Source organism: Epinephelus lanceolatus, chromosome 7, assembly GCF_041903045.1.
Source record: "Epinephelus lanceolatus isolate andai-2023 chromosome 7, ASM4190304v1, whole genome shotgun sequence".
Lineage (NCBI taxonomy): Eukaryota > Metazoa > Chordata > Actinopteri > Perciformes > Serranidae > Epinephelus > Epinephelus lanceolatus.
In genome coordinates, this window is record NC_135740.1 from 32,126,353 (window position 1) to 32,153,664 (window position 27,312).

The window sequence follows — 27,312 nt, forward strand, 5'->3', positions numbered from 1 at the left end:
GGAGAAAATGTACGTGTTGTGTGCAAAGCCTATGGCTGAGAGCGTATGAAAACTGTCAACTGCAGCATCCTAATCAATCTTGCGGTCAATGTAAGTTGTCAGCTGTTTTGTGCACCAAGGTATGTAGAGCTGAGATTCACATGCACGGCTCAAATTTTACATGCTCTACCGTGCATATGTACACGGAATTTCAAGGCCTGAATTAATAATTAAAAAATAAGTGGTGCCTGCAGAATTGCTTGTGAATATATATATATATATATATATACTAGAGTAAACAGAAAAAAACAAAGTAAGAGGGATACAAATTCCTCACATTCGTTGCAGGTAAATGAAATTCTTCATCTCAACTCCACAATGAGAAAAACATTGCAAGGTTCAAGGACTGTCCAATGCTTTGCTTGTAAAACACACAAAAACATCTTTTAATTTGAAATGACAAACATGTCATTCAATGACAAACAAATCCTAGTTTAAGATGTCATTTCATAAATGATGATTTTCTTACGATAACCGCCACATTTCACACCTGAACTCTGTATTGTCATAAGCCAGTTTTAAATTGGGAGAGAACATTCGCACAGCCATACACCCAGGAAAAAAGGCTGATGTTAAGAACAAGTCAACTTAATAATGCTGCAGAAAAGTACAACACTTTATCTATAAGACGATCAGCTTGAGTAGAGAGATCAGCCAATACATCCTCATTTGATCTTTTCTCTCAGGTCTGAGGTGTGTTTGGCTCTTCGGTCAATCCACATACTGACAACTATCGCAGAGATATACATGTTTACACAACTGCACTAACCATCACCGCCTGACATCTCAGAGCTGACCAGCATGTTACCATGGAAATAAGCAGTCATCTGTCCAGTCATACAGATATTGATCACCTCCCTGTGGTCTGGAGATTGCTGCTTTTCAACACACAGAGAACACACCCTTTTCCTTGCTCTCGGTCTCATAGTCTCAGCAGCATTCCATCTGAGCTGCAGAGCCTGTCAATGGCAGTGCAGAGAGACGGAAGTCTACTTTCACAGTAACACTGCAGGAGTCATTGATGAATTGTTACAACGTGGTCCTTGACTTGTGACGTAAATCAGGCCAATCTTTACAGAGACTGACGCTATAAAGCCGTCGTAGTGGTCAATAAGCTCCTGCAGCACACTGCAGAAGAAGAGGTGTCTGGTCCATCTGGACTGTTCGAGTCTACCTGCAGGCATGCTGTTACCCAGGTATGTGTGCTGCTCATATTTCCCTCAATCTTGCTTAAGGAGGTGAAGAGAGCATATGAGACTTAGCAGTGTTGCACACTTTCACGCTGGTCAGACTGGATTAGAGCCAATTCACACAGTCCTCTATTCCCACCTCATTCTCTACTGGGAGAGGGGAAAGTGCCAGAGAGATTTCATGCCTGAGACAGAGGAATTACAGTTACGTTTTCCCTATAGACAATCCAAACCAACAGTGTCCTTCCAGCACATCTGAGAGCACTCTATCCCACCGACACACGCTGACAGCGTGAAAATGGGAATCTGCCAGCAAAGCAGGGAGCTAACTGTAGCCCAAAATCGGCTAACCAGGCTAAACGCTCTCCCTTGTTTTCCACTTTCAGGGGGGCTTTTAAGAATGACAGCTCATTGCTTTCAGTATGTTAGCCATATCTGTAGGCTACTGTTGTAGGATTGACACAGAGGCTATGAAGGTCAGGTCAAATGCTTCAGCATGCTCTCGAGTTTGAAGAAACTTCTTGATAACCAGGGTTTCTGGCATCTTTTGACATGGTTCGCAGAACTTCTAAAATTAGGCCTCCTCCACATCTCGGATGAGCAGTCATGATAGGAGGTGGGGTAATTCTGTCATATTCCATTTACTGAGCACAATGTGGCCATTGCTCCTGATCGAGAGCTACTCCTTCCACGTCCATACCAGCCAGGCCCAAAACCCACTCTTCTTACAGAAATAACCAAGCACAAAAGAACAGTTTGACAAAGAAGGAGAGAATGCAATCGATACAAAATGTCTCTGTAAAATGCCTCAAAGAGTGAGGTCTGTCTGAGAGCATGGGCAGAGCAGAGGCCAGGTCACAGTGTGCTGCTTTGCCTTGCCTGCATTCACGTTAAGCTTTACAGTCCTCTTAATCCTTACGAAGCTCTCAAAAGGCAGTGAAACACCATTTAAAGTGACAATTCAACACTTGCTAAACCAATAACAGAGTGTTTCTCTATCTCTTTCTCTAGCACCTTAAAAAAAAGCCAGAACCCATTCTTTAGAAAAGGCAACAGGGTCCCACTTTATGGGATCTTGAGAGAGTAAAAGGTAATTGGAATATTACCGCAAGGAGAAATTAAAAAGTATAACTAATACATTGATAGCTTAAATTGAATTTGTTAAGATTATGAATGCCTTTTTGTACAGTAGGAGTGGGTAAAATGAGACGACATCCACAACAAGAACAAGACTCTTTTGCCTTAATTTGCCTTAAGTTGTTGACAGCAAATTCAAATATATAGCTATGAAGACTTCTCCAAAGCTAATATAGTCCAATATTTCATTCAAGGCAGAAAAGATGTACTTGATTTCTTCTCCATGGTTCACAAGGTTCAGTGTGTGTGTGTGTGTGTGTGTGTACAGTTTGTGTGTGTTCAAAGCCTTATTAAGTGATATAGTATATACTCTCAGTGTGAGTTGTGTCTTGCAGACAGAGTGAACACAGTTAAAACCATTTAAGTGCAACATGCTCTGATGAACAGATTTGATGGCAGATTATGAGTATTTGTGTAAAAGCTATTGCTCTTTGTTGGTATCACAATATTCAAATGCTAATAGGTGTTACACAGTAATCTATTTCAAAGGAGGACCAGCAAAAACCAACAAAAGGCCTCCCACTTCATTTTCAGGCTGTATAATTTCGAAATCCCTCATTTGAAAGTGCTACCATTTACATGCAGGAATTGTGTTGGCAATTTATAGCCTTTCCAAATTACAGCCCATTAGCAATATCGGGCAGAAAATAAAAATCCAAGCCATAAAAATGACCTCACTTGCATAGTTTGGAACATGCTCCTCGACATCTTTCCAAAACAAGATAAACGTGTGTGTGTGTGTGTGTGTGTGTGTGTGTGTGTGTGTATGTGTGTTTAGGGGGTGAATAAAGACAGATACACAGAAGGAACAAGATTCAGAAGCCAAATAAATAATGGGCTACTTACCGCAACTTTGCTCCCAGTTATCTGCATGCAGCGATCAGCGGAGAAGGTTAATGTGCAAAAAGACACAAACAGCACAATCATTAGTAGGCCAGAGATTTCTCTCCATTACACGTTGAGGCATTAGCGCAACTTGTGTGACATCACAAACACACTATACAACAAATTTTTTTAAAGCCAACAAGAGAATCTTTATAAATATGGACACACACTGAAGATAATGTCTGTTCGGTAGCTGCAATTTTCAAGCAATTTTCAAATTATGAATGAGATGGATGTGAAAACACGGATAAATGAAAACAGGAATTTGTCAAGCAATGTGGCATACAATACATGGCAACAACAACTGTGGAGTTGATGAGTTAACATGTTGATTTTAACACGGGGGATTTATTAAATGATTAACCAGGTAACATATGATTGTCCCTGTGACTGACTGACTGGTACAGATTCACAGATTCATCCCCTAAATGTAACGGTGGCTGCTGTGGACAAAGAGGCTGCACAGAGTCTCCCCTCCCTGAGGTGATATCAATCAGCTGCCATTAACATTGGGCTTCAGGTGTCAACTTTGTGTGGCAGAGCTACCTTGAGCCCATGCAGTCAGCACCATTCTTAGAGTTTAACCTTGTTATCTGTCAATAGTGGCAGGTAGCAGGAGTCTTTTTTATTACTGCAACTGTGGGGCTTGTTTCACAGTAGGGGGGTGTCTCTCAGCTGAGTAAACGTATTCTATACTGTGGCTGAGCTCTTCTTTCTCTGCTACATGTTTCCGAGGAAATGTATTTTGATTGCAGGAAGTTACAGGACACACTGAGCTCCTTGTTTTCAACCTCTTTCTTTCTCTCCTGTTTTCACCCCCTCCCATTCACTCCCCCTCCTTCCATCTCTTCTAATCTCCCTTTCCATTTCTTTTATTGTCACTCTCAAACTCTCCAAGTCCTTGGCCATTTGATGCTTGATTTCCCCTCTCCATCCCTTCACCAAGAGTTTATGACAGTCATAAAGTCCGTTTCACGCGTGCCAGCACCTGATCACGCACATACTACTTTCTAATCGTACTGTGTATCCACATTTCCTTTGCTCTCCAGTGAATGCGGAATGTCACTGTCAAACACTGGGAAATATTTTTACCTGAATACTGCAGCCGACACCTTGAAATGAGTCATACTGAGGTAACTCCACGGATGTTGATGCCTACAACATTGGCTACACATTTTTGAAACTTGTTTAAGAGCAGCTTGACCAAAAATAACAGACACTATCTTGAGTGTGCACAGAAAATTGTCAGGGAGGAGCTTGAGGGGGACACGCAGTTTCGTAAACAAAAAGTTTGTATTTTCACTACAATGTAACACCACAAGTTCAGACCCCAACTTACAATCAATTTGAATAGTACTGAGGTATTACTACCTAGTGAGATCTGATATTAAGCATCTGTGATCCTACAGTTTAAATAAACTAAAGGCCATTATCACCCTTTTTCATGGATGGAAATTAAAAAATAACTGATTGCATGAACATTCATCGAAATGATAAGAAAGGGCCTAAATAATGTCATATGATCATATTGTCAGCCCCCCATAAAAGAAGGAGGTGGCACATTGGTGGTCACATCAGTATTTGACTAAAACTATAATAGTAACACTGGACAATCCCCCTTGCAAGACCCTGCCATCATCTGTGCCTCCTTCATCTGAGACACAGAACGTTCGACATTAACAAAAAAACATTCATTTAAAGTGGGCAAAGTCAATTTTAGAGAAATAAGCAATTAGTGTAAAAGGGATTGTGGCAGTTTTAATGATGTTGGTACACATTTATAGCAAAAAAAAAAGAAAGAACAAGAAATGAGTTGGGAGAGAGAAAGACAACTGTTCATGCAAAGCTGATGGTCAAGGACGTCCGTAGACACACTCCTACAAAAGCAGAGCTGTATTCCATTGAAACACAGTTCATATTCAAATGAACAGGGTCAATGTACAATTCTAACTAAAAAAAGACAGTGAGGAGAAAAAAGCTTTGACTTTCCTTTGAAAGAAATATTCAACAAGAATAAACAAAGTAACAGTAAGCCTTTTCTCATATTGCTAATCATTTGAAGCCAGATAGCTTTATAGAAATAGCCTTCTGTGGTACTTTCACATGCACGAATGATGAATATACATACAAAAAACTATTCAAGAGACTAAATGTTGTTCTCTTTTTTTGCAGGAAAAAATAGAGTGCTTTTGTCGGGGCACCAAAGCCCCTGCTTGATTGACAGGGTTCCTACACATTTGGAATTTCAAAATTCCATACTTTTTCATTCCCTAATTTCCAGACTTCTCTGCATTTTTTTTTTTTTTTTTTTTTTAAGAGAATATGCGACATCTGAGTAAATATATCAGTGTATCATATTTCACATCATATTTAATTATTCTTAATAGGCGATTGTAGCCAAGTACCATAATGGCATGCAAATAAAAACTCAGGTAAGTTCAATGTTTGGGCTGAGGCAAAAAGGTTGGCAATCTTTGTCAATCGTTCTCCGTCTATAATTTTGCGCCCTACTTGAGCCATGCCCACCTCTATATATTTTTCACCCCTCTCTCCAGTTCTGCTGTATTAACACTGGGTTTAATATATTTTGCTTCCATCTCTCTGCCCTGCTCTACTCTACTTCAACGCTACTTAGCTCTCTCTCTACTCTACCAGTAGACTACCACATCCACCTGTTGCACAAAATGCACACAGCAGTGTTTCCCCTAGGATGGAGTTGTAGCAGCGGAGGTGAAGCACACGCTTGAAAAATAATTTTCACATGCGTGAAACTTTTTTGTATGCTTGCAAAGCACAGCCTGCTGGGATGTTTCTGTGTATCTACTGGCACCAGAAGGGCTCTTTAGGACTAAGTACATACAGTACATTTGTGCACAGTAATGAGCAGGTGAAATGTCTGTCTAGCTTACATATGAGGTGTCTCAAGATTTAGGAAAATAAAATTTTATTGAATATAATAAAAGTAAAAAGTCACATGACATGCTGCTGTTTTGTGTTATGACCTATTTAAATGCTGGAAGTTGTTATTTACGTGACAACGCCTTAACGCAACACAAGCTCAGCACCAAGAGTGCCGTGCTGCGCTGCTGTGCGAGCAGCGTGTTTGTCTGTGCATTTGTTGCTGGTTATTTACACAGTGTCCATAACAATAACTTTGTCAGCTGACAAACTGCACCGGGCTCGGGGTCAGGTTTGGTCAGGCCCGAGCCGCTCTAGCGTGCTCGCCTGTGTGTGTGGCGGAACTCCGCCACGCGCGATACAGAGAGCAGAGGAGAATTGTTAACGCGTGACCATGTAGAGACAGAAATGACACGATGACATAACACCATAAATAGTAGGCCTATATTGTTATGTTATTATATGAAGCGTCTGTCGCGCAAAATAATATGACTTTAGTTTATGAAGAGGTAAGACAGAGCTCTCTCCTCTCCTCTACATAGTGCAGCATGTAGCGGACTGGTCATACCACTTCTCAATCAGGTATAAGGGGCGGTATGTTTTCTGAGACGTTTGCTCTCACACAAAATGTGCCTGGCCTGGCATAAAACACGATCCGGATTGATTAAATTATTTTTGGAAATACCTAATTTTCTATTTTAGAAAACAGTATTTTAGAACAGTGGTAAGAGTCTGGAAACATAAATATTTTTCCATCCTTTATTTTTCATTTTCCATACTTTTTAATACCTGGAAATTGATCAAATTTATTTCCATACTTTTCCATACTTTCCATACTTGCGTAGGAACCCTGGATTGAGAAAAAGGCCACAAAATATTGGCAGATATTAAAATTTGGCGATTTTAACGTCCAGCTCCAAAGCCTCTTATGCATGCATACTATGTTATGAAAAAAAGAGGCCTGTCCAAATCTATATATACAAATTTCAGTATTAGGTAGGCATGAGGGAGCTGGTGACATTCACGAATGTAACACTTATATTTCTGAAGCTGCAATGAAATAGAAGTTTACAGGATCATCCTGTAGAAGTATTATCAAACACCACTGTCTTGTCAAATGTTCTATTAGGACCTTACAATGCCATTTAGGGGAAAAAAACAGGAAACTGAGATGAATGTACACGTAACCATTCCAAAGCCCCAAAACTGCAATCTTACAATGCATGGTCGAGAAAGATTGAGTCACATTAACAGTGAAGGCACCACAGCAAAACAAGATACCCCAACATGCCCAAAATGCACCACTCCTACATTCGTCACCATTTACATTTCCAATGCAACATATTCTCATTTAGTCCACACTGCATGCTCATCAGCAACCACAAGCACCATTAGCCCCAGATAATGCCTAACCTTGAGAGGGAAATTTCAGTGGTGAGATTCTTAAATACATAAAGGTTTATATAAACGTATATGTAGTATGGGTCATAGACTGGACTCTCTTTAAAAAACAAAACATTTACTTCAAAGGACAAAGTAATCATGAAACCTGCCTTACAAAGACTTCGGTATCTTCACTTTAAAGTGTATATGCTGACAAACTGTACTGTGTGATGAATCTGGGTTATACATCAGTTTCTGTAGGTATGAGAATTCTGCTCACGTTACGAAGTTATAGAAATCCAAATGAGACTATTCATGAAGCTACAGAGCACAGGATCACTATAAGGCAGTTTATAGAACCTTCTTACAAGCTGCAGGCTGGGGCGCTCCAGCTTTACTGTCACTCAGATTTCTATACATTTACAAAAAGAAAAAAAATCTCTCCTTCCATCAATCGGGAGCTTAAATACTACAGCATATCAATTTAGTTTCAGACAGAAGTCAGTTTTCAAAATAGAATCAGTTAGGTATGGTGTCACTAAAGACATTTTATCAAGGACGTAAAAGCAAAGTTCCCTAAACTAAGATGGTTCATTGAGATCCTCGATTAGTTTATACTTTATGAAAAGTTGTTTGTTTAATGTTTGATTTTGAATTTAAATAAAACATATTTTGAGACAACAATTATTGTAGTTTGCTTGTTATGCAATGTGCTGTAGCAATCACCAGATGTACTTTTAGACTGTAAAATAAATGGCCTGTTCTTGTGTCTCATAGTAGCACAAACAGTTGCGTGTAGTGTCTCACTGTGAAGGAGATTAGGTAGCAGTGTCACATAATTACCAAATTAGGCACAAAAGTGGCCTCAACTATTAAAGGGATAGTTCAGTTCTTTTGAAGTGGGTTTGTATGAGGTAATTATCCATACTCAGTGTACTACATACAGTAGATGTCAGTTGGCATGCCAAAAAATCAATATCAGTTTAATTTGTACATTGTATTAAATCTGGGCAAAATACGATACACAATATATGTTGAGAAATTTTTAAATCTTCTCTAAAGCACTGTGGACTACTAAAATACAAAGTTATTGAATGAACTACAGTTACGATAAAGTTAAGTAAAGTACTGTTATAATAAAGTTGAATAAAGTGTTGTTGTAAGTAAATAAATCGAAGTGGAACCACTGGTGCTTTTGTTTTGGAGCACCCAGCTCATCTCGGGCTGGATGTGTTGATGGTTTTGCCGTGGATTTAAAGCTTCCGATCAATAGTCAGATGTTAGCAGTTAGCACGAGGTTTAACTGTTGACACTGCACCTTTAAACGTGAGAATTTATTCACTGTAAGCTGGAAACCAACTAACAGCTCTCCAGTCCATGTATTATTAATGTTGGCAAGTCGCTCTGGTGCTCCATGGTAGCAAAATGTGACTATATATTGGGGCGTCGGTGGCTTGGTGGTGGAGTGGGCGCCCCATGTGCAGGGCTGTTGCCGCAGCGGCCTGGGTTCGAGTCCAGCCTGTGGACCTTTGCTGCATGTCATCCCCTCTCTCTCTCTCTCTCTCCCCCCTTCACACTTACCTGTCCTGTCCAATAAAGGCAAAATGCCCTAAAAAATATCTTTAAAAAAAAAAAAAAAAGTGACTATATAGTAGTGTGTTGGAGACACATCATATTCGGGAGTCTTTCTTTTAGCGTGTGCGCCTGAGAGAGGGAGAGAGCCACAGTAGTAGCAAGTCTCATGCCGGTGGCTTAACAAAACAATGTGAGCAGGTCTACTCGATGTTTTATATCTTGCACGAGGAACAAGCTGCGATACATCGAGTATATTCGATTTATCGCCCACCCCTACACTATACTTAACCACCACCTAACCTTGCCAAAAAACAGTTTTCAATCTTTTCAAAGCTAGAATCCATTGAGAAAATGAGTCATTTAAATGGCTGAACAGGGGAGCTAGTGGACTATCACTGCACTGATCAGTTAGTTTACTTAAGTTAGTGTGCAATTTTGGCATTTAAAAGGGTTAATTCGGACTCACCAAAGTCCCACACTCATCGAGGCAATAACAGACCAGCAGCTCCAGTGCTTGGTGAGCTGAAATCACTGTTTTTGTCTATGGAGACAGGAGGCTTTGACAAGAGCACAACACAGCTGAAGACGTTGAGAGCTTCCCCATTGGAAAGGTGAAGCATTAAAAACACTCTAAATATAGCATACACTTAAACTGATATTAATTTTTTTGAGGTAGGACTTTTTTTTAGGAGGCTAAAATATGTTTTGCCCCATTCACAGTACTACCTTGCTTAGCTTCTGTATCAGTAAGCACCTTATACAACGCCACTTCAAAATAATCAAACTACCCCTATAAGTACAAGCTAAGTCCTCTTGGTGACTCATGCAATATCAGTATCTGACAGTCCACGTATTTAAAGAGGTTCTAGTGTAACTGTATTCACTTGCATGAATCTGTGTATGTACAGATACATCATCCCTGACACTCAACCATCCTCCTTCCTTCAGTCCTATTTAATGTGATAGTGGGGTGCTGACAGACATTACATTTTGTCCTCTGTCCTTTGACTACACAGATTACGTTATTCATTTGAATAAAATATCAGTGCTCACAAAGCATAATGGGCCCTGTGAGGAATTCAATCATCTCGGATAATCATCATTATCAATAATGCCAGTTAATTACCATAACAATGAGGAAGGTAATAAATGATGATGTCAAGAGAGAGCTACCAGGTTCTGGAAGCAATGGGGGCAGAAATCACTTTTTTATTCTGTGCTGATGTGAATTTCACCTCACAAGGTTGGCCATAACTTCAAAAGAGGATAGGAGATTTCATCATACACTTATGGATTATACACTTTTTGGATTAGCGAGATGATCAATTTTTAGATTACTATCCAAGAATAGGCAACTTTATTCTACACCATTTTTTCAAATGAACAGTCTAAACAACTGTTAAATGTTATTTTATGAAGCAGTCAGAACAAAACTTTCTTTGCACAGCGCAGTGCAACTGTCATCGCTACTTTCAGACTGACACTTGTCATTTTCATGGCCAGCGGCCACATTGTAAAAGAAGCAAATGCACTTGTGCCAATCTGTGCGCCCATGAGGTGCGGTCAGGAGCATTGTTTGCAGTTCTTTTTCTTTTTGAGACCGCAGAGAGCGACTGCACCACTGACCAACAAGAGCAGAGATGCAGAGCTACTGTCCGACTCCCTGTTAAGAGAGACACTACCCGTACTTTATTTCAGAAGCTAAAAGTTTTGTTTTTCCTCTGCTGTTTTGCGGCTTAAATGTCCCACAATGTTTGCTGTAATGACATTACTGCTCTTACTGCATTGATCTGAGAAGAAAACCACTTGCTTTTCCAATTTACTGAATCTGCCATGTAAACAGCAACGCAACAGGTGCAGGCACACCTGGCTTTTAGAGGAAATAGAAGATGACACTGATAAATTGAATTTTAGTAACATCCAAAACACACCTATGATTAATTAAGGGACTATACAACTCCTTTGCACCCAGATTATATGCTGTTCAACTAGCAAGGTGGAGTTGCACATGCCCTAAATGCACTTGCGCCATGCATTTTAGACCATGCGCTATAGATCGTTTAAATAGGGCCCAAAGTGTGTGGTGTAGCTGGTAATAATGTAGCATATACAACGCTGAAATTTCTCATAGGCTCATGCTGAACATAGCCCAAAATGCTTGCTTTTCCTCACTCTTGTATTTGGTGGTTGTACTTTTTACTGTAATACTGCTGCTGAGAGAGGCTGACTGAACTTCATATTTTCATACTCAATAAGCTAATGATGAGGCAAGGCACCGCAACCACTGGGCAAAAAAAGACAACTTACATGCAAGAACACCACTGGACAACCAACAATTTGCATGCAAGAACATGACTGGACAAGCACTGACCATCCACCTAGCATTTAGTGAGTGAGTGACAATTTAAATCTGATAGCCTAAACGGCAGATTGTGGCACAATGGGGAGAAATAATGAAAATAATCAAAATTGCAATCAAAGATGTGTGACTCAAGCATGAAGAGTGGAGAGAAAGTGACAACATAAGTGAGGGTGCGCAAGAACAGATGACAAAGCAAGCAATAAAGCAGAGGATCAGGTTAAACTCATTCTGAAGAGTCGTGTGGAGTGTCACGATACTTCAGCTCATCCACTACAATTATACAGTACACAGTCTTCAGTAGAAAAAAAGGAGCTCTTGGTTTAACTCTCCCACTTACAGATTTGGCAGTGGCTGAGATGTACTGGACCACCATCTCGCGTTTGGTGCTCAAGTCCTTCCCACGCAGAGGGGCTTTGCGTTCCTCATTCAGGTTCATGTCCTCCTAAATACACAAAGACAGTGAGAACAAACTTTAAGTAATGGCAGACACTGGGTACTACTGAAACTGAGTACAACACAATTACAGAGAATGAAGGTAAATTTGCGGGGGGGGGGGGTTTAGTCTTAGAAAATGAAAGCAAGTGATCAAATCTATGGAAGGTGTACACTGAAACTTATTAAGAACATACCCTTAGTGGTAGAGCAGGCACCCCATGTACAAGGCTGTTGCCGCAGCGGCCCGGGTTCGAATCCAGCCTGTGGCCCTTTGCTGCATGTCATCCCCACTCTCTCTCTCTCTCTCCCCCCCCCTTCATACTTACCTGTCCTGTCCAATAAAGGCAAAATGCCCTACAAAATATCTTTAAAAAAGAAGAAATGTATCCAACTTACCAACAATTATACTTTTATTTCCACTGTAACCCTTTTACATTAGATCCTGCTTTCTTGCTGCTGAATAAAATTACTTTCCATCCACGTTTCTTTGTCAAAGTCAAAAGGTACATCAGCAGGAAATATGGTCAGTAATAATTAGTCCTAAAAACGAAAGAAGCAAGGCCACGGCAATATAAACTGTGCACCCCAATTCCAAACAAGAGAGCAAAGCCAAACAACACTGCTTCTATTGAGGCCATGCAATCACATCAGATAGGCTGGATAGGCAGGATCTGTGTGTTATTGGGAGTATTATCTTCGTGCTACTTTAATTCTGCATCACAAAAGAGGTCTTTCATGTGAGAGACATCAGGGGATGGAACGAAGGCCGGACAGAGCACTAAAAGCTAGGGAATGACATGATGATTAGAATGGAGGGGGATGTTTATCAGAAGCACTCTCTCACAAAGAGACGGCTAGAATGAACAGAGAGAAAAAACATTCTCCTCAGGGTTTTAGGAAAGTGAGCCTTAAGTTGTGGAGCCATGCTGCCCTCTGCTGGGGAGTGCAGAAACTCATGTGTCCTTTCGTTTGCTTGATCTGATTTGGCAGTGATTCCCCACCATCCGACACATACACGCATATGTTGCATGCGGTCTTAATGGTGAATGTGAAATTCACCTGATATATTAAGTGTGTCACTTCTAAATAAAACCACTGTAATACAATGGGTTGAATATCTTAGCCCAAGTAATCTGATTCAAACTGTTTTGCTCCATTTGTCAGTGAGGCATGGACAGGAATCCCATCCAGGGGCACCGTGACCTAAATTCCTCCAACTACATTTCCTCTAGTAAATACCCTCGGAGCGAAAAAACCATTAACATCCTTTTTGTGGAGCAGGGAGGGAAAAAATGTGGCTGAAAGTTTTACAATTGGCAGGTTTTTTCACCGAAGGAAACCAGCAGGTTTTTTAATTAATCTTTGAACCCTGCTAATTTATCTGCTTAATTGGCATTCAATAAACGAGGCATAATGTGGCGGGGTGAGTATGTTGTAGGAGGGGTAGGAGTAGTGGGCCTGCGGGATGCTTGTCAGGGGGCAGACTGGAGGAATGAGCCCTCCACGTTTAGTCTCCAAAATGATTAATGCTCTTTTATTAATTATACCCTCACAGGCTACATAAAATGAGTCCCAGGATATCTTCGACTATGCTGCTGGTATAACTGAAATGATAGGATTTGAACTTGTATCAATGACAGTGGCGTTACCAAGAAAAACGTTATACATCTTGTTGTCTCATGTCGGTCTGGCAAGCTCTTCTAATGCTAATCTCTTTCCACTTTTCTTGCTTTATGCAAAAAATAATCCCTTTCTTCAACACTTGGCAAATCAAGTATCATGGACACAAGTTTAAGGAAAACTGTCCATCCCAGCAGACTGTCATCCTGTGTATGTATAATATAGGATATGTATATTCCATTAATTGTTACAGTCAAACATTTGCTGGTTCCAGTTTCTTAAATGTGAGAATTTGCTGCTTTTCATTTTCATTTTCAATATTAAAAGAAGAGTCTTTAGGTTTTGGACTGTTGTTTGGACAAAAGAAGCAAGCTGTAGTCGTCACTGTGGGTTCTGGGAAATTGTAATGAGCATTTTTCACAATTTTTTGGTAATGATTAATCAATTAATAGTAAAAATAATGAGCAGATTGGTCAAAAATGAAAATAATCATTAATTACAGCCCTGAAAAGAATGTGCCAATTGTTAAATTCTGGCCTTGGACCAATGTTTAAAATAACAATTTGGCAGAAAGCTGACTGTTGGTTTTTTTTTTTTGTTTTTTTATTAATTTAGTTTTTGTTATTGACTACCTTGTTCATGCCAGGGAAACGAAATCTGTTTTGATGTCATTCAGCCCTTTATTGAACTATCTTTGAATGAGCCCAACTTAAGTCATACAAAATTATGAAACAACCTTTAATATAACCTTTAACTTGAAAAAAATATTTTTAAAGCAGAAATTACTGTTTCAAAAGCTGTTTTACACTAAATAATATATCACAATTCCCTCTATAGTATTGTGAAAATATCAACAAATGTCTTCTTCAAAAAACTGTATTCAAGTTTCTCGCCAAACACTAAATATTACAAGATTGCATTTGAACACATCATGATGTCATAATTTTCATTTGCCCAATACTCAATTTTACTGAATAGAGATTGAACCCATCGTAATGTCACACAATACAACCTCGGTTAGCTGTTAGTCCTGACCACCGGCTGCTAACAGTACACGTCATCTAGCTCTGCTTCTGATTTCACCATAGATTTGTTGTTCACAACTTGGCACCATGAGGGAAGAAATGGGGCGCATCTCTTGACACGCTGATAGCGAGTTTACTGCATCCTTTTGTCCCAAAAGCAGCCTGGGGAAGATTTCTGTTCATCCTAATCACGTTTTCTATTGTCCACAGAAGACACCTGCTTTTTAGTCAGCACAAAATTGATGCAATGCATTATTATATTATCATTTGCTGTTAGGCCAATGGCAGTCAAGCAGGCAACTATCAGCCGATAAATCTGTGCATCCCTAGCGTATAAGAAGCAGGACAGTAATACACTGTTTTCAGTTCTTTTGACTCTGTACTCCAGCACACTGGATTTGAAATGAAACAATGGCTGAGGTTAATGAGCTGACTTCTAGCTGTAAGGGTGTCTGACAATGTTCACATCCCTATTGGATGTGCAGACTTGTAATTGGAATTGTACCCCCTTTTAAATATATGTCCCCCCTGAGTTTTGGAACAATGCAGCAACACAATAATCCTGAATACAGCCAAGGCAACCATGTTCTTGACTGGCTAAGTCAGCCACCTCAATCCAACTGAGCAGGTGTTTCACTCACTAAGGACCAGCCTGCAAAACAAGTAATAAGTGAAGATGGCTGCATGACAGGCCTGGCGGCACATTACCAGGAAAGGACCAAGCATATGCTGAAGTCCTCGGATCACAGACTGTAGGGAGTCACTAAGTGCTAAGGATCTGCAACCAAATATTAAATATGTTGACTTCATTTAAGCCCAAATTTCGGGGACAATGTATAAAAGTGATACCATTCTTACATGGCTAATCTAATGTATAAGTAAGCACCCTAACTTCATAGTCATTGTTGAGTTTAAAATTTGATATGCATGGGTTTCAGAGACAAAACAATATAATATACAGTATGTCCATGTCTTACTTAGTGACTACCCTGTACATAAATATTAGGAGATGGGCAAAAATTCCAAAATCCTGTGGTGCAATGTGGCTGCAAACACCGCCTAATTCAGAGCGCCACAGGCTCCAAATAATAGAAAAGAGCAATTAATGGCTAGCATCAAATATGTCTGAGCCTGAAATGGATATGAAGACTCCGCGCTATGGGGAAAAGTGGATCTAAGAAAAGTAGAAGACGTATAAAAATGTTTTGCTTCAACTGTGACAAATGGATTATTTCCTCCACTACCCTCAAGTCTGATCCATGGGTGTGCAAGGGCACACACAGTAACTCTCTTGTGGGCTGGTTTTAATGTCCTGGTGCAGAGTGCAACTGCTGAGGGATCACATAGGAGCTTATTACTAGGAGTGTTCATCCTGACAATGGTGCATAGAGAGGCACATAAAACCTCAAACTGGCCACAGCAGCACTGCAATGTGACATCCTTCTTTCACCGGTCCTCCTTCTCTGTGAGCACCTCAGTACCATACACTACGCCAGACAATGAGAAGACACTTTCTATTGAAAGACAACGGAGACAAATTGGCACTGGAATCAAAACAATTCAATGAATCGTGAGTAACAGTGTGATGGTCTTGAGGGCTTTTGCGCTGACAGACAAATAAAGGCATAATTTGAGTAATAATATCTCAAAATGCCAAGTTGTGGCAACTTTTGACACCACTTCACGCCAACAGGGAGATTTTTGTCTGGATGGAGACGACAAGTTCATGAATCTGACCTCACTAGATATCCAACTTCTGCTTTCCTTACAGGGATGCACCAATTAATCAGCTCATATTCGCCTTGTTGACTGCCATGATTGGCAAATAAGATTCACACAGACATTCACTGATGGCAGTAGGGCTGTCAACAAATATTCTAAATTCAAATTTAAATTCGAATTTGAAAAAAAAAAATGGACCTTCGAATGTGAAAATTGATATTTGTGGAGAAAAAAAAAACACACCACCGCAGCTGTCCTCTTTGCGAGTGGGCGTTGGCATCAGATGCGCATTTCTCCACGCTGGTCGACAAGCGGTTCTGCTCCCAGCTGTTGTCTCCATCACCCGGCTTGACACATTCACTCGCGGCTCGCGCAGAAAATAGACCAGACGCCGAAACGATCGCTGCAGGGTGCGAGCCGGTCACGGTCCGGCGCTTCGAGGCTATTTGCAGAGCTTCCGTGGGCGGTGTGGCCACGGGTCAGAGAGGGGGGGGCGAGCGAGAGGTCCGGGGTCGTTTATAACGTAATGTTATAGATAATTGTTTTGTCTTTTAACGTGTAGGTATGTAAATGTTTTCAAAGACGTTTATGTTGAAATAAAAATACCTACAAGTAGTTATGTTTCCTTGTATTAATACTTATACAAGTATGTTTCCTTGTATTAGTTTGCCCTCTTGTGGACATAATGCAAAAAAAACAAATATTCGAATGGTTCGAACCTGTGAGTTATTTTTAGAAGGAATATTCGAACGTCACTTTTGAGCAATTTTGACAGCCCTAGATGGCAGTGGTTGATGTTCTTCTGTTGTGTCACCTCAGTTTTGTACAGGCTAAAAAGCAGGACTTGAGACTAACTGCATCCAAGGGCAACATAAAACGTTTTTGGGAAGAACAGAGAAGTATTGGGCGAAGGTAAATTATAACGTTCTCATGATGTGTTCAAATGTCATCTTGTAATTTAGGTTTTGGTGAGAAATGAATACACTTATTTGAAGAAGAATTTGTTGATGTTTTGACAGCAAAACAGGAGTCCAAACTTTTACAATCAGTGCATGCCGATTTACTTTAATGGCCTGGACAATAAACTGATGATGGAAGGGGTTTGCATTACACCAAAGTTTAGTGTAAAGGTTTTACAGCTTACTGCGTGCTGATTAAATTAGTTCACGTTTATTGTGTGTTCCTAGGTTGAACTTCTTGGATTGGAGTCTGCTACTGCAACACAGCTGCCTCCTTAGTGAGATGCAAATACCGGACATTTCATCAGCGGATTTACTGCTGTGCATTTTGATGAGGGGCTCTGAATTCCATCTGTGCACATCTTGGGAAATCCAACGGCAGGACACACAGAGTAAAGACATACACTATACCCTTCTAAAGCCACTGCTGAAAGTAAACGTGTTTTTCCCCCATGCATTTTCATCACTGTAGTTTTATGAATATACTTCCCCTCTCAATGGTTGGCTTCAAAAAATTCTAGAAAGAGTTCATTTGGTTTTCCTCACAACTCCCACCCAAGTGTTTCTTCCTATATCTTCCCTGATCCCTTTGATGACCTTTCAGTAATAGGCTATGTGCTTTTTAGGCTTTGAGATACAAAGCGCAATGTCTCAACCACTTTCCAGAGAAAAATATTTTCACTTTCCCCTAGTCATTAATGCACAGTAGGTGGTCTCGCTAATATGGCAGGGGTCATCCCTTCATTTGAAGCAGGCTAGACATCTGAGGCTGTGGCATGTAGCACCATAAAAACAATCAATCACAGAATGGGTGTAAAGACAACCAGTGCAACTAACTGTGTGTGTGTGTATAACAAAACAAGATAGAGAGATGACAGAGAAAGACACTGAAAATAATCTACTAGCATCAAAAGAAACTACCCACCACTGTCATTTCTATGTTTGCTGTATCAAAGCAGAAAAGTTTACAGTCTATGAGAGCAAATAGTGGTGGCTTCAAAAGTACATAAGTAAATAACCCTTTTCTTTTTGATTTCATTACTGTAATTATACTTCCCAACTCGAAGTGTCAAGGCCTGTCAAATGTCAGACCAGCAAACATGCTTTCTGTGTCGTCTGTCACTGAGCAAATTGAAGCCTGGGTTTAATGTCACGCCGCTGTGAGCACAAACATAGTAATTGAGAGGTGAACTGAGTGACAGGGATGAGCACCCAGGCAAGAAAACACTGAGCAGTAGCCTGATGAAAACCAGGAGCACTGGTCGCATTTCTCTGGCCCTGGCAATAAAGACCATTGTATGAGAAAAAAGGAAAGGCAGGCACCGTACCTAGCACACACACACACTCAGAGACATTATCTACAATAGTACACACAACCTATGCAATGAAGCCAGAGTAATTCAGCTCCCCACTTCAAAGAGATGGGCTGAAAGCTTTTTGTTAGATTTCAATCCTGCAGTACATAAGGCCAAAAATGCATTTCAATGGAGAAAATCACAAGTGTGACAGAGCTTTGACCCCACAGATGAGTGCGAAGTGAATTTCAAAGTTTCATGATCTTCTCACAGTGGCCTAGGGAATACGTAGACGGAACCAGGCTTCACAAAAGTTTAACATCTGAGTGCAAAACGCATGTAACTTCACTATAAATAGTGTACATAAACTGTGCATATTTCAAGCCTATTTCAGATGCATTAAATATACACTGGATACTATATTTAGGTGAAATTGCTGTAGCGTTGTACAGCCCCCGAAAATGAAACTTTGAATCATATATTCGTGAATTTATTTCATACAGTTTGTGCCTCAAGTCAGGGTCTGTCATCAAAGAAGAGGTCCTGTGTAACCCCATGAGAGGGCACTGTTTCATGCCACCATGGGAGCTGTGTACACTGCTTTCTGGATATGTTGCTACGACTGGGCAATTAGTTGTGAGTGCCATCGCCCAAGTATTGATTTGTGGGGGCTTTAACCTACATAATATTTACACCATTTCAAAAACCACTGCAGTTACATTAGTGGTTTTCAATCGTACATTGGGATACTTAGCACTAGGGCTGCAACGATTAATCAACTAATCGATGAGTTAGTAGTTGACTAATCGGTTTGAGTCATTTTTCATAGAAAAGTACTATAAAAGTACCCCAAAATACTCTTATTGCAGCTTCTTACGTTCAAATATTGGCAGCTTTTCGCACTCTCCTATGACAGTGAACTAAAACCCTTTGGCGTGAGTACGAAACAGGACATTAGATGACATAATTTTGGGGTTTGGAGAGACAGACCGTCATTTTAACACATTTTTCGATGAAATGATTAGTCGACTAATCGAAGAAATAATTGACAGATTAGTCGACAATGAAAATAATCGTTAGTTGCAGCCCTACTTAGTACGGATGACTTTCTAACCTATGTCATAATTAAACTTTTTAAACACAATCTCTATAAATCTACAGATGAAGTTCAGCCTTGTTTTTGATCACAGCTGTGTGTGTCTAAAATCACATGTACTGGAGCTTTGTTTGCTCATGTACATGTCGGGTCTTGGATTATACATGTAGAATGTGCAAAGGTGAACATCATATCCTGGTTTCACTTCTAATGCTGTGATACATTTCGGTAAAATTACATTTATTCATTTCGTTAAAAGAACTCTAAACCATGATATCTTGATTGGAGAATTTTTCAGGACAAATTATATAGTAAATAAAAAACAATTTTAAGATGTTGCATAAAACTAGGAAAGCTGTAAAAAGCACTGATGTCATTATCATCCTTTGTAGCTTTTTTCACAAAACAAAAATCATGTAGATTTGTGGCTAATACATTAACATGAAAATGCTTTTCAAACTTAACTCTCTGTCTTGTCAAACTTCTCTTGACCAACATGCACATCAGCAGCTCTGCTTCACTACTTGTGCGCCCCTCTGCACAGATTTATGAATCAATTTAAGATTTCATAATAGAATACTCATTATTTATTATTCTGTGGCAGCTGTAATAAAACTGTTGTGGAGGGCTACGGATGACCTTCCGGAGGGGTAACGCTGCAAGAGAAATACAAAGCTCACCATCATCTTCTCGAAGAGGTCAATGATCTCCTTTTCTGAGAGGTTCATGGAGCGGTCGTCAAAGAGGGGCTGAGGAACTGGTAGCTCAGTCTGGGTAGAGAGGGGGTCTGTTGGATGCTGTATAAGGGGCTTCTCCTTCTTCATCCCTGTTTTCCTGAAGCTGGTGATACGATCACGCTGAAAGAAAACAGAATGTTTGAAACATTAAAATATGGCACTGCTAACGACTAGGCCAAGTATAAGCCTCACTGTTTTTTGGGTTAACTTCAATTTTCACTGAAAAAAAAATTGGTGTTAACTGCCTGTAACCAGATTTTCATGTTCCCACACATCAAAGAGTTGCTCTGTGTCCTGCTTTCAGAGGACACTGTTACAGTGAACAGGATCCTCTGATGGCGAGAACAGCTCAGAGTGTATGTTTGCTGACAAAAGTGAAAGAACAGGGAATAAAATGCAAAAGAGATGCTGATTTTGCTTCAGATCAGCTAGAAGAGCACTCCCACACTCAGTCTTGTATGGACAAGAAGCATTGCTACACTGACCTCTGTTGACTTAACGGTTCAAGTCTGTTGCTGTCTAACCACTCCCAACATGTTCAACTGGCTACACCTGATCACACCCAAGTCTTGTTCTTAACACAGTACTACATTGTGAAGTGCTGTACAGCACAGGGTGAACACAGAGCAACGACTAACCACTACATGACGGTGCAAGCATGTTATTAAGACTAGCTGTAACTATTTATAAAGACAAGAGGTATTGACATAAAGTCGGTAGTCTCAAAGGTGGGACCATTGAGGCTGTAATCCTCATTGCAAACCAGAAAACAAAATTATTAGAATGACCAAAAAGACACCCTTGTCACTAATTGGGTAAAAATGTTAATGTTTGGCCTGTAGGTGGCGCACGAGGTAAAATCATTAAATTCTTTGGTGAACATGTCAGGTGTCATTATTTGGCCAGAGGGTGGCGATACAGGAGCAGTCACTATTGAGAGTTGGGATATTTTGTGGACAGCAATTCGAAGAGATGAGAATTTGCTCATCAAATGCCATGTCAGCTTCACTGACCAATAGTGACTAATGACTGTATTTAAAGATGGATGATGCACTTCCACTTCTTCCCATTATACAAGAATGAAGCCAAAATATCATGGATATAGGCGTTGTCATCTTGTTGTCAGCTTTCAGAATGGAGGTCACTGCAGTTATTTCAATGGTTCATCTTTTCTCTAATGGCGGTATGGTTGACTAGAGCCATGAGAAATACCTGCAGTGGCAGCAACACAGAGCAGAACATCTGATGCCCTAAACCCCTCTTGCTTAAAATAGGAAAAACACCACAGCAAACCCCCCCCTCCCCCCTCCGTGTGGTGTGAATATACACATCTCTGTTGCACATTCACAGCAAGGGTTAACTGCTGACCCCAAATATTACAGCTTTAAGTGGGAGACAGGCCAAACCATGACTGTCTCTGCATTCAGCCAGCGTGTGCCTTCAGGGCTCAACATGTGTGCTTGTGCATCTTTGTCCATATGTTGACTGAGTCACTGCTATATTTCTATTCCTAAAGCCACTCTGGGCAAACTCCCTATATATCTGTGAAAAGTGATTTCACAGAGTTCATGTTAAAATCATTACTTTTACATCAGAGGACATATATCTGCTGTCTGTACCACGAGTTGACAGAGACTGGAAAGAGCCTTAGTGTTTACAAAACTCTACAAAAGGAATTTCAAAGGGATTTGATATATTTTTCTATCACTGTTTTCGGCTTGCTACAGTATTATCTGTTTTAGTACCCTTTTATCCACTGTCTGGTGTTGTTTTGTTGTGTCTGCAGCTTTTGAATAACATGGTCTAGGCCAGATCTCCCTTGCAAAATCCACCTCAATAGTATCTGGTTAAATAAAAGTTTTAAAAAACTAGAAAGCATTGCTGCAACTAACAACTATCTTCATTGAAGTCCAGATGAAATGGTGTTTCGTGAGTATCTAGCTTCAGTATTTTGACCAATTTCCAAATGCAACAGGACAAGGAGGCAGGATATAGCATTAAAAGGAGTTTAATTAGTTCGTTGAAAAGTAGGCTTGTCATAAAGCTCCTAATAGTAAGGCCACAACGATGTAACAGGATAGTAGTATCCATCAGGGAGTGAGACAAAGTCCATCATGAGCCCCATGTAGTTGCTGAAGGAGTCTGCTGTAAAGATGCCTTGCACAAAACTCTAACGCCGTCACAGACTTCACTTTCCTCAAAGTGAAGAAGAAAAACATCACTGGGGATTTCCTCTCAGAGACTTCTAAGGAAAACTAGACCCCCTAAAGTGAAGTGAAAGAATACGACCAAACAGGAAGCAGCAACCACCCCGTAGCTCAAGACAATTATTCTGTTCATTGATTAGACCCTGTTTATACTTCCCTTAAATAGACCTCTTAAACTTTGACCTCTGTAATCAGATCCAGATTGTAGCCAGATGTTAAAAAACAAACCGTAAATGTAAGCTTTACTACCCCCGACTGTAACTACATCAGTGAGCGGTCTGTGGAAACATCCTCCTCTCACAGCATCTGCCCCCCGCCCCCCACGTTCTCCCCCTGTGATAATGGCAGCTCAAGTTACACTGACATTAGCTGTGGCTCTCCCTGTTGACAGCTAATTTCATCACCAAATGACTCCAGTGATTTCAACACATACGATCATACAGAAGGTGCACGGAGCTGTTGCAACATTTATCTGATCAGTTCTACTACTGAATGGTCTGCGTGGGTGAGAGGGCTTTGATCTGTGTGTGTGTTGTGGGAGCAGAATGAGTAAGAGCCCATGAAGTCGACACTTTGCACATGAATGCAATTAATCGTGCACTTCTGTTAGCTTATGGATAGCTGTTAGCTAGCGCTAGCTGAACTGTTGTTGTAACCGCACTGCCAAAGTGCATAAGTTATTCATCACTTGGCGATTTGGCGGTTATTAAACAGCTTCAGATGCATTACCAGCAGCCTCTGGACCGGAGAAGGGCTGACCATGATTTGCATGAAGCCTGGGAAAAACCGAGGCGGACTGTAATTAGATTTGAGATTGGGCCAACAGAGACACATCTATGTGACTAAGTGTAATTCAGTGCTCTTAAGTTCCTCTCTTGGCATTAATTAAATTCCTACAAACGCGTCTGTTTGTCAGAATGACATTTCAGAAGCTCTCTCCATGAAAAACATCCCTTCATGCCTTAAAATGACTCACATGTAACTACACCTTTTCCTCACTTAGTAAATGCGGATCTATAAATATGCAAATTAGTCCCTGCTAGGGCTGTCACTTTTCCCAAAAATCAAAATCGAACAAATCTGAAATGACACGCAATTCATCCAAATTAATTCCAAGACTGAGTGTCTTATCCTTTAATATGTTCTTTATTTTTTCCCATGTGGAGTCATACAGTTGCACTATGCATTTTGTCACTGTGCTGTGACTTAGAGTTTTATATCATGGCTCCAGCTCCATCATGAGATTGTGAAACCCCTCTCTTGACACAAAACCAGTGGGCCCCAAATCTTTGCATATAATTCTTGCTATCTTGGCAGTGATGGCATTTTTCAAGCTTCTGGCAAGCGGCCTGCTGAAGCTAAGTGTGCCAAATAGTAAGCAGTCGAACGAGGTTGTACATCTGCTATGACTCCGCCGGCCTGTGGTGCCTCTGCTGCCTCACTTGGGTGGCAAGCTAATGTTATCACGCGAGTCCACAGATTTTATTTTCATTGCAGAGTTAGATGACTGGTTGTACAAAGTCAACTAACAGCCTCAGTTACTTTTCCATCTATGGTGTAGAACACATAATACCTCCACACACTGCTTTGGTGTCATTATTGCCAGCTCAGAATGGCTTTGCTCACCAGTGTCCTCCATTTTTGTGGCAAAGAACATTAGCATCTTTGCTAATGCTTAGTTTACTGAGAGGTCAAGAGGGCGTGCAACAGCTCGAGCTGCCCTTTGTTGGATCACAAGGTAAACTACTTAAACAGTCTGCTGTCTTACAAACTGTCCTTTGCAACCCAAGTCTGTGTTTTTCGTCCAAAATTGTCACACGTCTAAAAATAAATACGACCTCACCTTGTGTCAATCATGTTCGCACACTGAGAACTTTTGTCCGTCACTAAAATGTTCGGAACAGGTTTGATTTTCTGCGTTTTTCGCACCTGTCAAAAGCCTTTAGAAACGTTTGACCAAGAATCAGTGAAGAGAATGTGGCGGCGGGACACATCCGTGACAAGACAAAGGAAAAGGGCGCACAGAATCATTTCATAACTCAGACGGCTCACTTTGAACAGGTCAGATAATATTCGGGTGGATGATGATGAAGAGGAGGATGTGGGCCGCACAAAGAATGTGGAGGACAGCTCCACCCCTTCATCCAGCTGCCAAATGCAAGAAAGAGAGGGAGTGATGACAGCCAGATGGGTAACTCGGGTGAAGAGAGGCAAAGGAGGAAATGTGAGCTTGCTTGCCCGCAGCTCAAGTGTACCTGCTCACCCTTGACTCTGCTCATTGCTCTACAACGTTTAACGGTAAAAAAGATAACACAAATCTTTGGCTTGACTACGTTATCAAACACACTTGTCATTGGAGGAGGGCTTTTTATCTCACCTGGATTTCGTCTAAATATAAAGCTTTGCTGATAGACTATCATTTTGATAGTCAATTAATCATTTCGGTTTTTTAAAGCAAAACATAACATTGTTTGATTTTGGTTTGTTTTATGTGAAGATTTGCTGCTTTTCTTTGGCATACAGTACAGGCCAAAAGTTTGGACACACCTTCTCATTCAATGCGTTTTCTTTATTTTCATGACTATTTACATTGTAGATTCTCACTGAAGGCATCAAAACTATGAATGAACACATGTGGAGTTATGTACTTAACAAAAAAAGGTGAAATAACTGAAAACATGTTTTATATTCTAGTTTCTTCAAAATAGCCACCCTTTGCTCTGATTACTGCTTTGCACACTCTTGGCATTCTCTCCATGAGCTTCAAGAGGTAGTCACCTGAAATGGTTTTCCAACAGTCTTGAAGGAGTTCCCAGAGGTGTTTAGCACTTGTTGGCCCCTTTGCCTTCACTCTGCGGTCCAGCTCACCCCAAACCATCTCGATTGGGTTCAGGTCCGGTGACTGTGGAGGCCAGGTCATCTGCCGCAGCACTCCATCACTCTCCTTCTTGGTCAAATAGCCCTTACACAGCCTGGAGGTGTGTTTGGGGTCATTGTCCTGTTGAAAAATAAATGATCGTCCAACTAAACGCAAACCGGATGGGATGGCATGTCGCTGCAGGATGCTGTGGTAGCCATGCTGGTTCAGTGTGCCTTCAATTTTGAATAAATCCCCAACAGTGTCACCAGCAAAACACCCCCACACCATCATGCTTCACAGTGGGAACCAGGCATGTGGAATCCATCCGTTCACCTTTTCTGCGTCTCACAAAGACACGGCGGTTGGAACCAAAGATCTCAAATTTGGACTCATCAGACCAAAGCACAGATTTCCACTGGTCTAATGTCCATTCCTTGTGTTTCTTGGCCCAAACAAATCTCTTCTGCTTGTTGCCTCTCCTTAGCAGTGGTTTCCTAGCAGCTATTTGACCATGAAGGCCTGATTCGCGCAGTCTCCTCTTAACAGTTGTTCTAGAGATGGGTCTGCTGCTAGAACTCTGTGTGGCATTCATCTGGTCTTTGATCTGAGCTGCTGTTAACTTGCCATTTCTGAGGCTGGTGACTCGGATGAACTTATCCTCAGAAGCAGAGGTGACTCTTGGTCTTCCTTTCCTGGGTCGGTCCTCACGTGTGTCAGTTTGGTTGTAGCACTTGATGGTTTTTGCGACTCCACTTGGGGACACATTTAAAGTTTTTGCAATTTTCCGGACTGACTGACCTTCATTTCTTAAAGTAATGATGGCCACTCGTTTTTCTTTAGTTAGCTGATTGGTTCTCGCCATAATATGAATTTTAACAGTTGTCCAATAGGGCTGTCGGCTGTGTATTAACCTGACTTCTGCACAACACAACTGATGGTCCCAACCCCATTGATAAAGCAAGAAATTCCACTAATTAACCCTGATAAGGCACACCTGTGAAGTGGAAACCATTTCAGGTGACTACCTCTTGAAGCTCATCGAGAGAATGCCAAGAGTGTGCAAAGCAGTAATCAGAGCAAAGGGTGGCTATTTTGAAGAAACTAGAATATAAAACATGTTTTCAGTTATTTCACCTTTTTTTGTTAAGTACATAACTCCACATGTGTTCATTCATAGTTTGATGCCTTCAGTGAGAATCTACAATGTAAATAGTCATGAAAATAAAGAAAACGCATTGAATGAGAAGGTGTGTCCAAACTTTTGGCCTGTACTGTATATATAGCCTGTGTTAGACTGACAATCAGACAAACATTGACATTATCTGAAACCTTGAGTGAGGATAAAAACCCAAAAAAAAAGCAAAACAAGAGCATTTTTACACAGTTTTGAAAAATGGTTTTTCAATTTCCAATAGATTTTAAACAACTAAAGATAAAATGTCCAACATTCTAGTACCATACATGTATTTGACACAGTATACTGTATGAATCTTATCAGGACTTTACTTACCATCACACCCATAGGATTACCTTGTTTATCCTCATGGTATTAGAGCAGTTTTAGCATACAACAACAACTTCAGCTCATTTTAATAACGTCAGTGAGGCTCAGTCGAATTTCCTTGTGAAATTCATCATTTGAGATTATTCTGATGAATGCAGTGTAGTAAAGTTTAGTGGGGAAGCAAAAAAAGTACATGCAACCAGTTAATGTTAGTCATGTTTAGTAAAACTGAATGGAGAGGGCATGCTGAATGAATGAACACATAAATGAAATGGAAAGACAAACATGACATGATGACATACATGATGACACTAGTATCAGTTGGTTGAAATATTACTGGACGGATCAAACATACTGTGCGCTAATACAAACACAGCATGAGC

At 40.5% G+C, this 27,312-nt stretch overlaps 1 protein-coding gene across 8 annotated transcripts in view; it reads right to left on the bottom strand.

Moving 5' to 3' along the window:
* diaph2 (diaphanous-related formin 2) overlaps positions 1 to 27,312 on the bottom strand; it is a 516,939-nt gene that overhangs the window by 471,795 nt on the left and 17,832 nt on the right. For 6 of the 8 annotated variants that reach the window (XM_078169450.1, XM_078169448.1, XM_078169452.1 and 3 more), the window contains 3 exons: positions 20,302 to 20,478; positions 11,807 to 11,911; positions 3,213 to 3,233 (listed from right to left, as the gene is read on the bottom strand). In XM_078169450.1, coding sequence (XP_078025576.1) covers positions 3,213 to 3,233; positions 11,807 to 11,911; positions 20,302 to 20,478 — 303 coding nt within the window. The remainder of the gene's footprint in view (positions 1 to 3,212; positions 3,234 to 11,806; positions 11,912 to 20,301; positions 20,479 to 27,312) is intronic. The other 2 variants (XM_078169451.1, XM_078169454.1) reach the window with 1 other exon arrangement.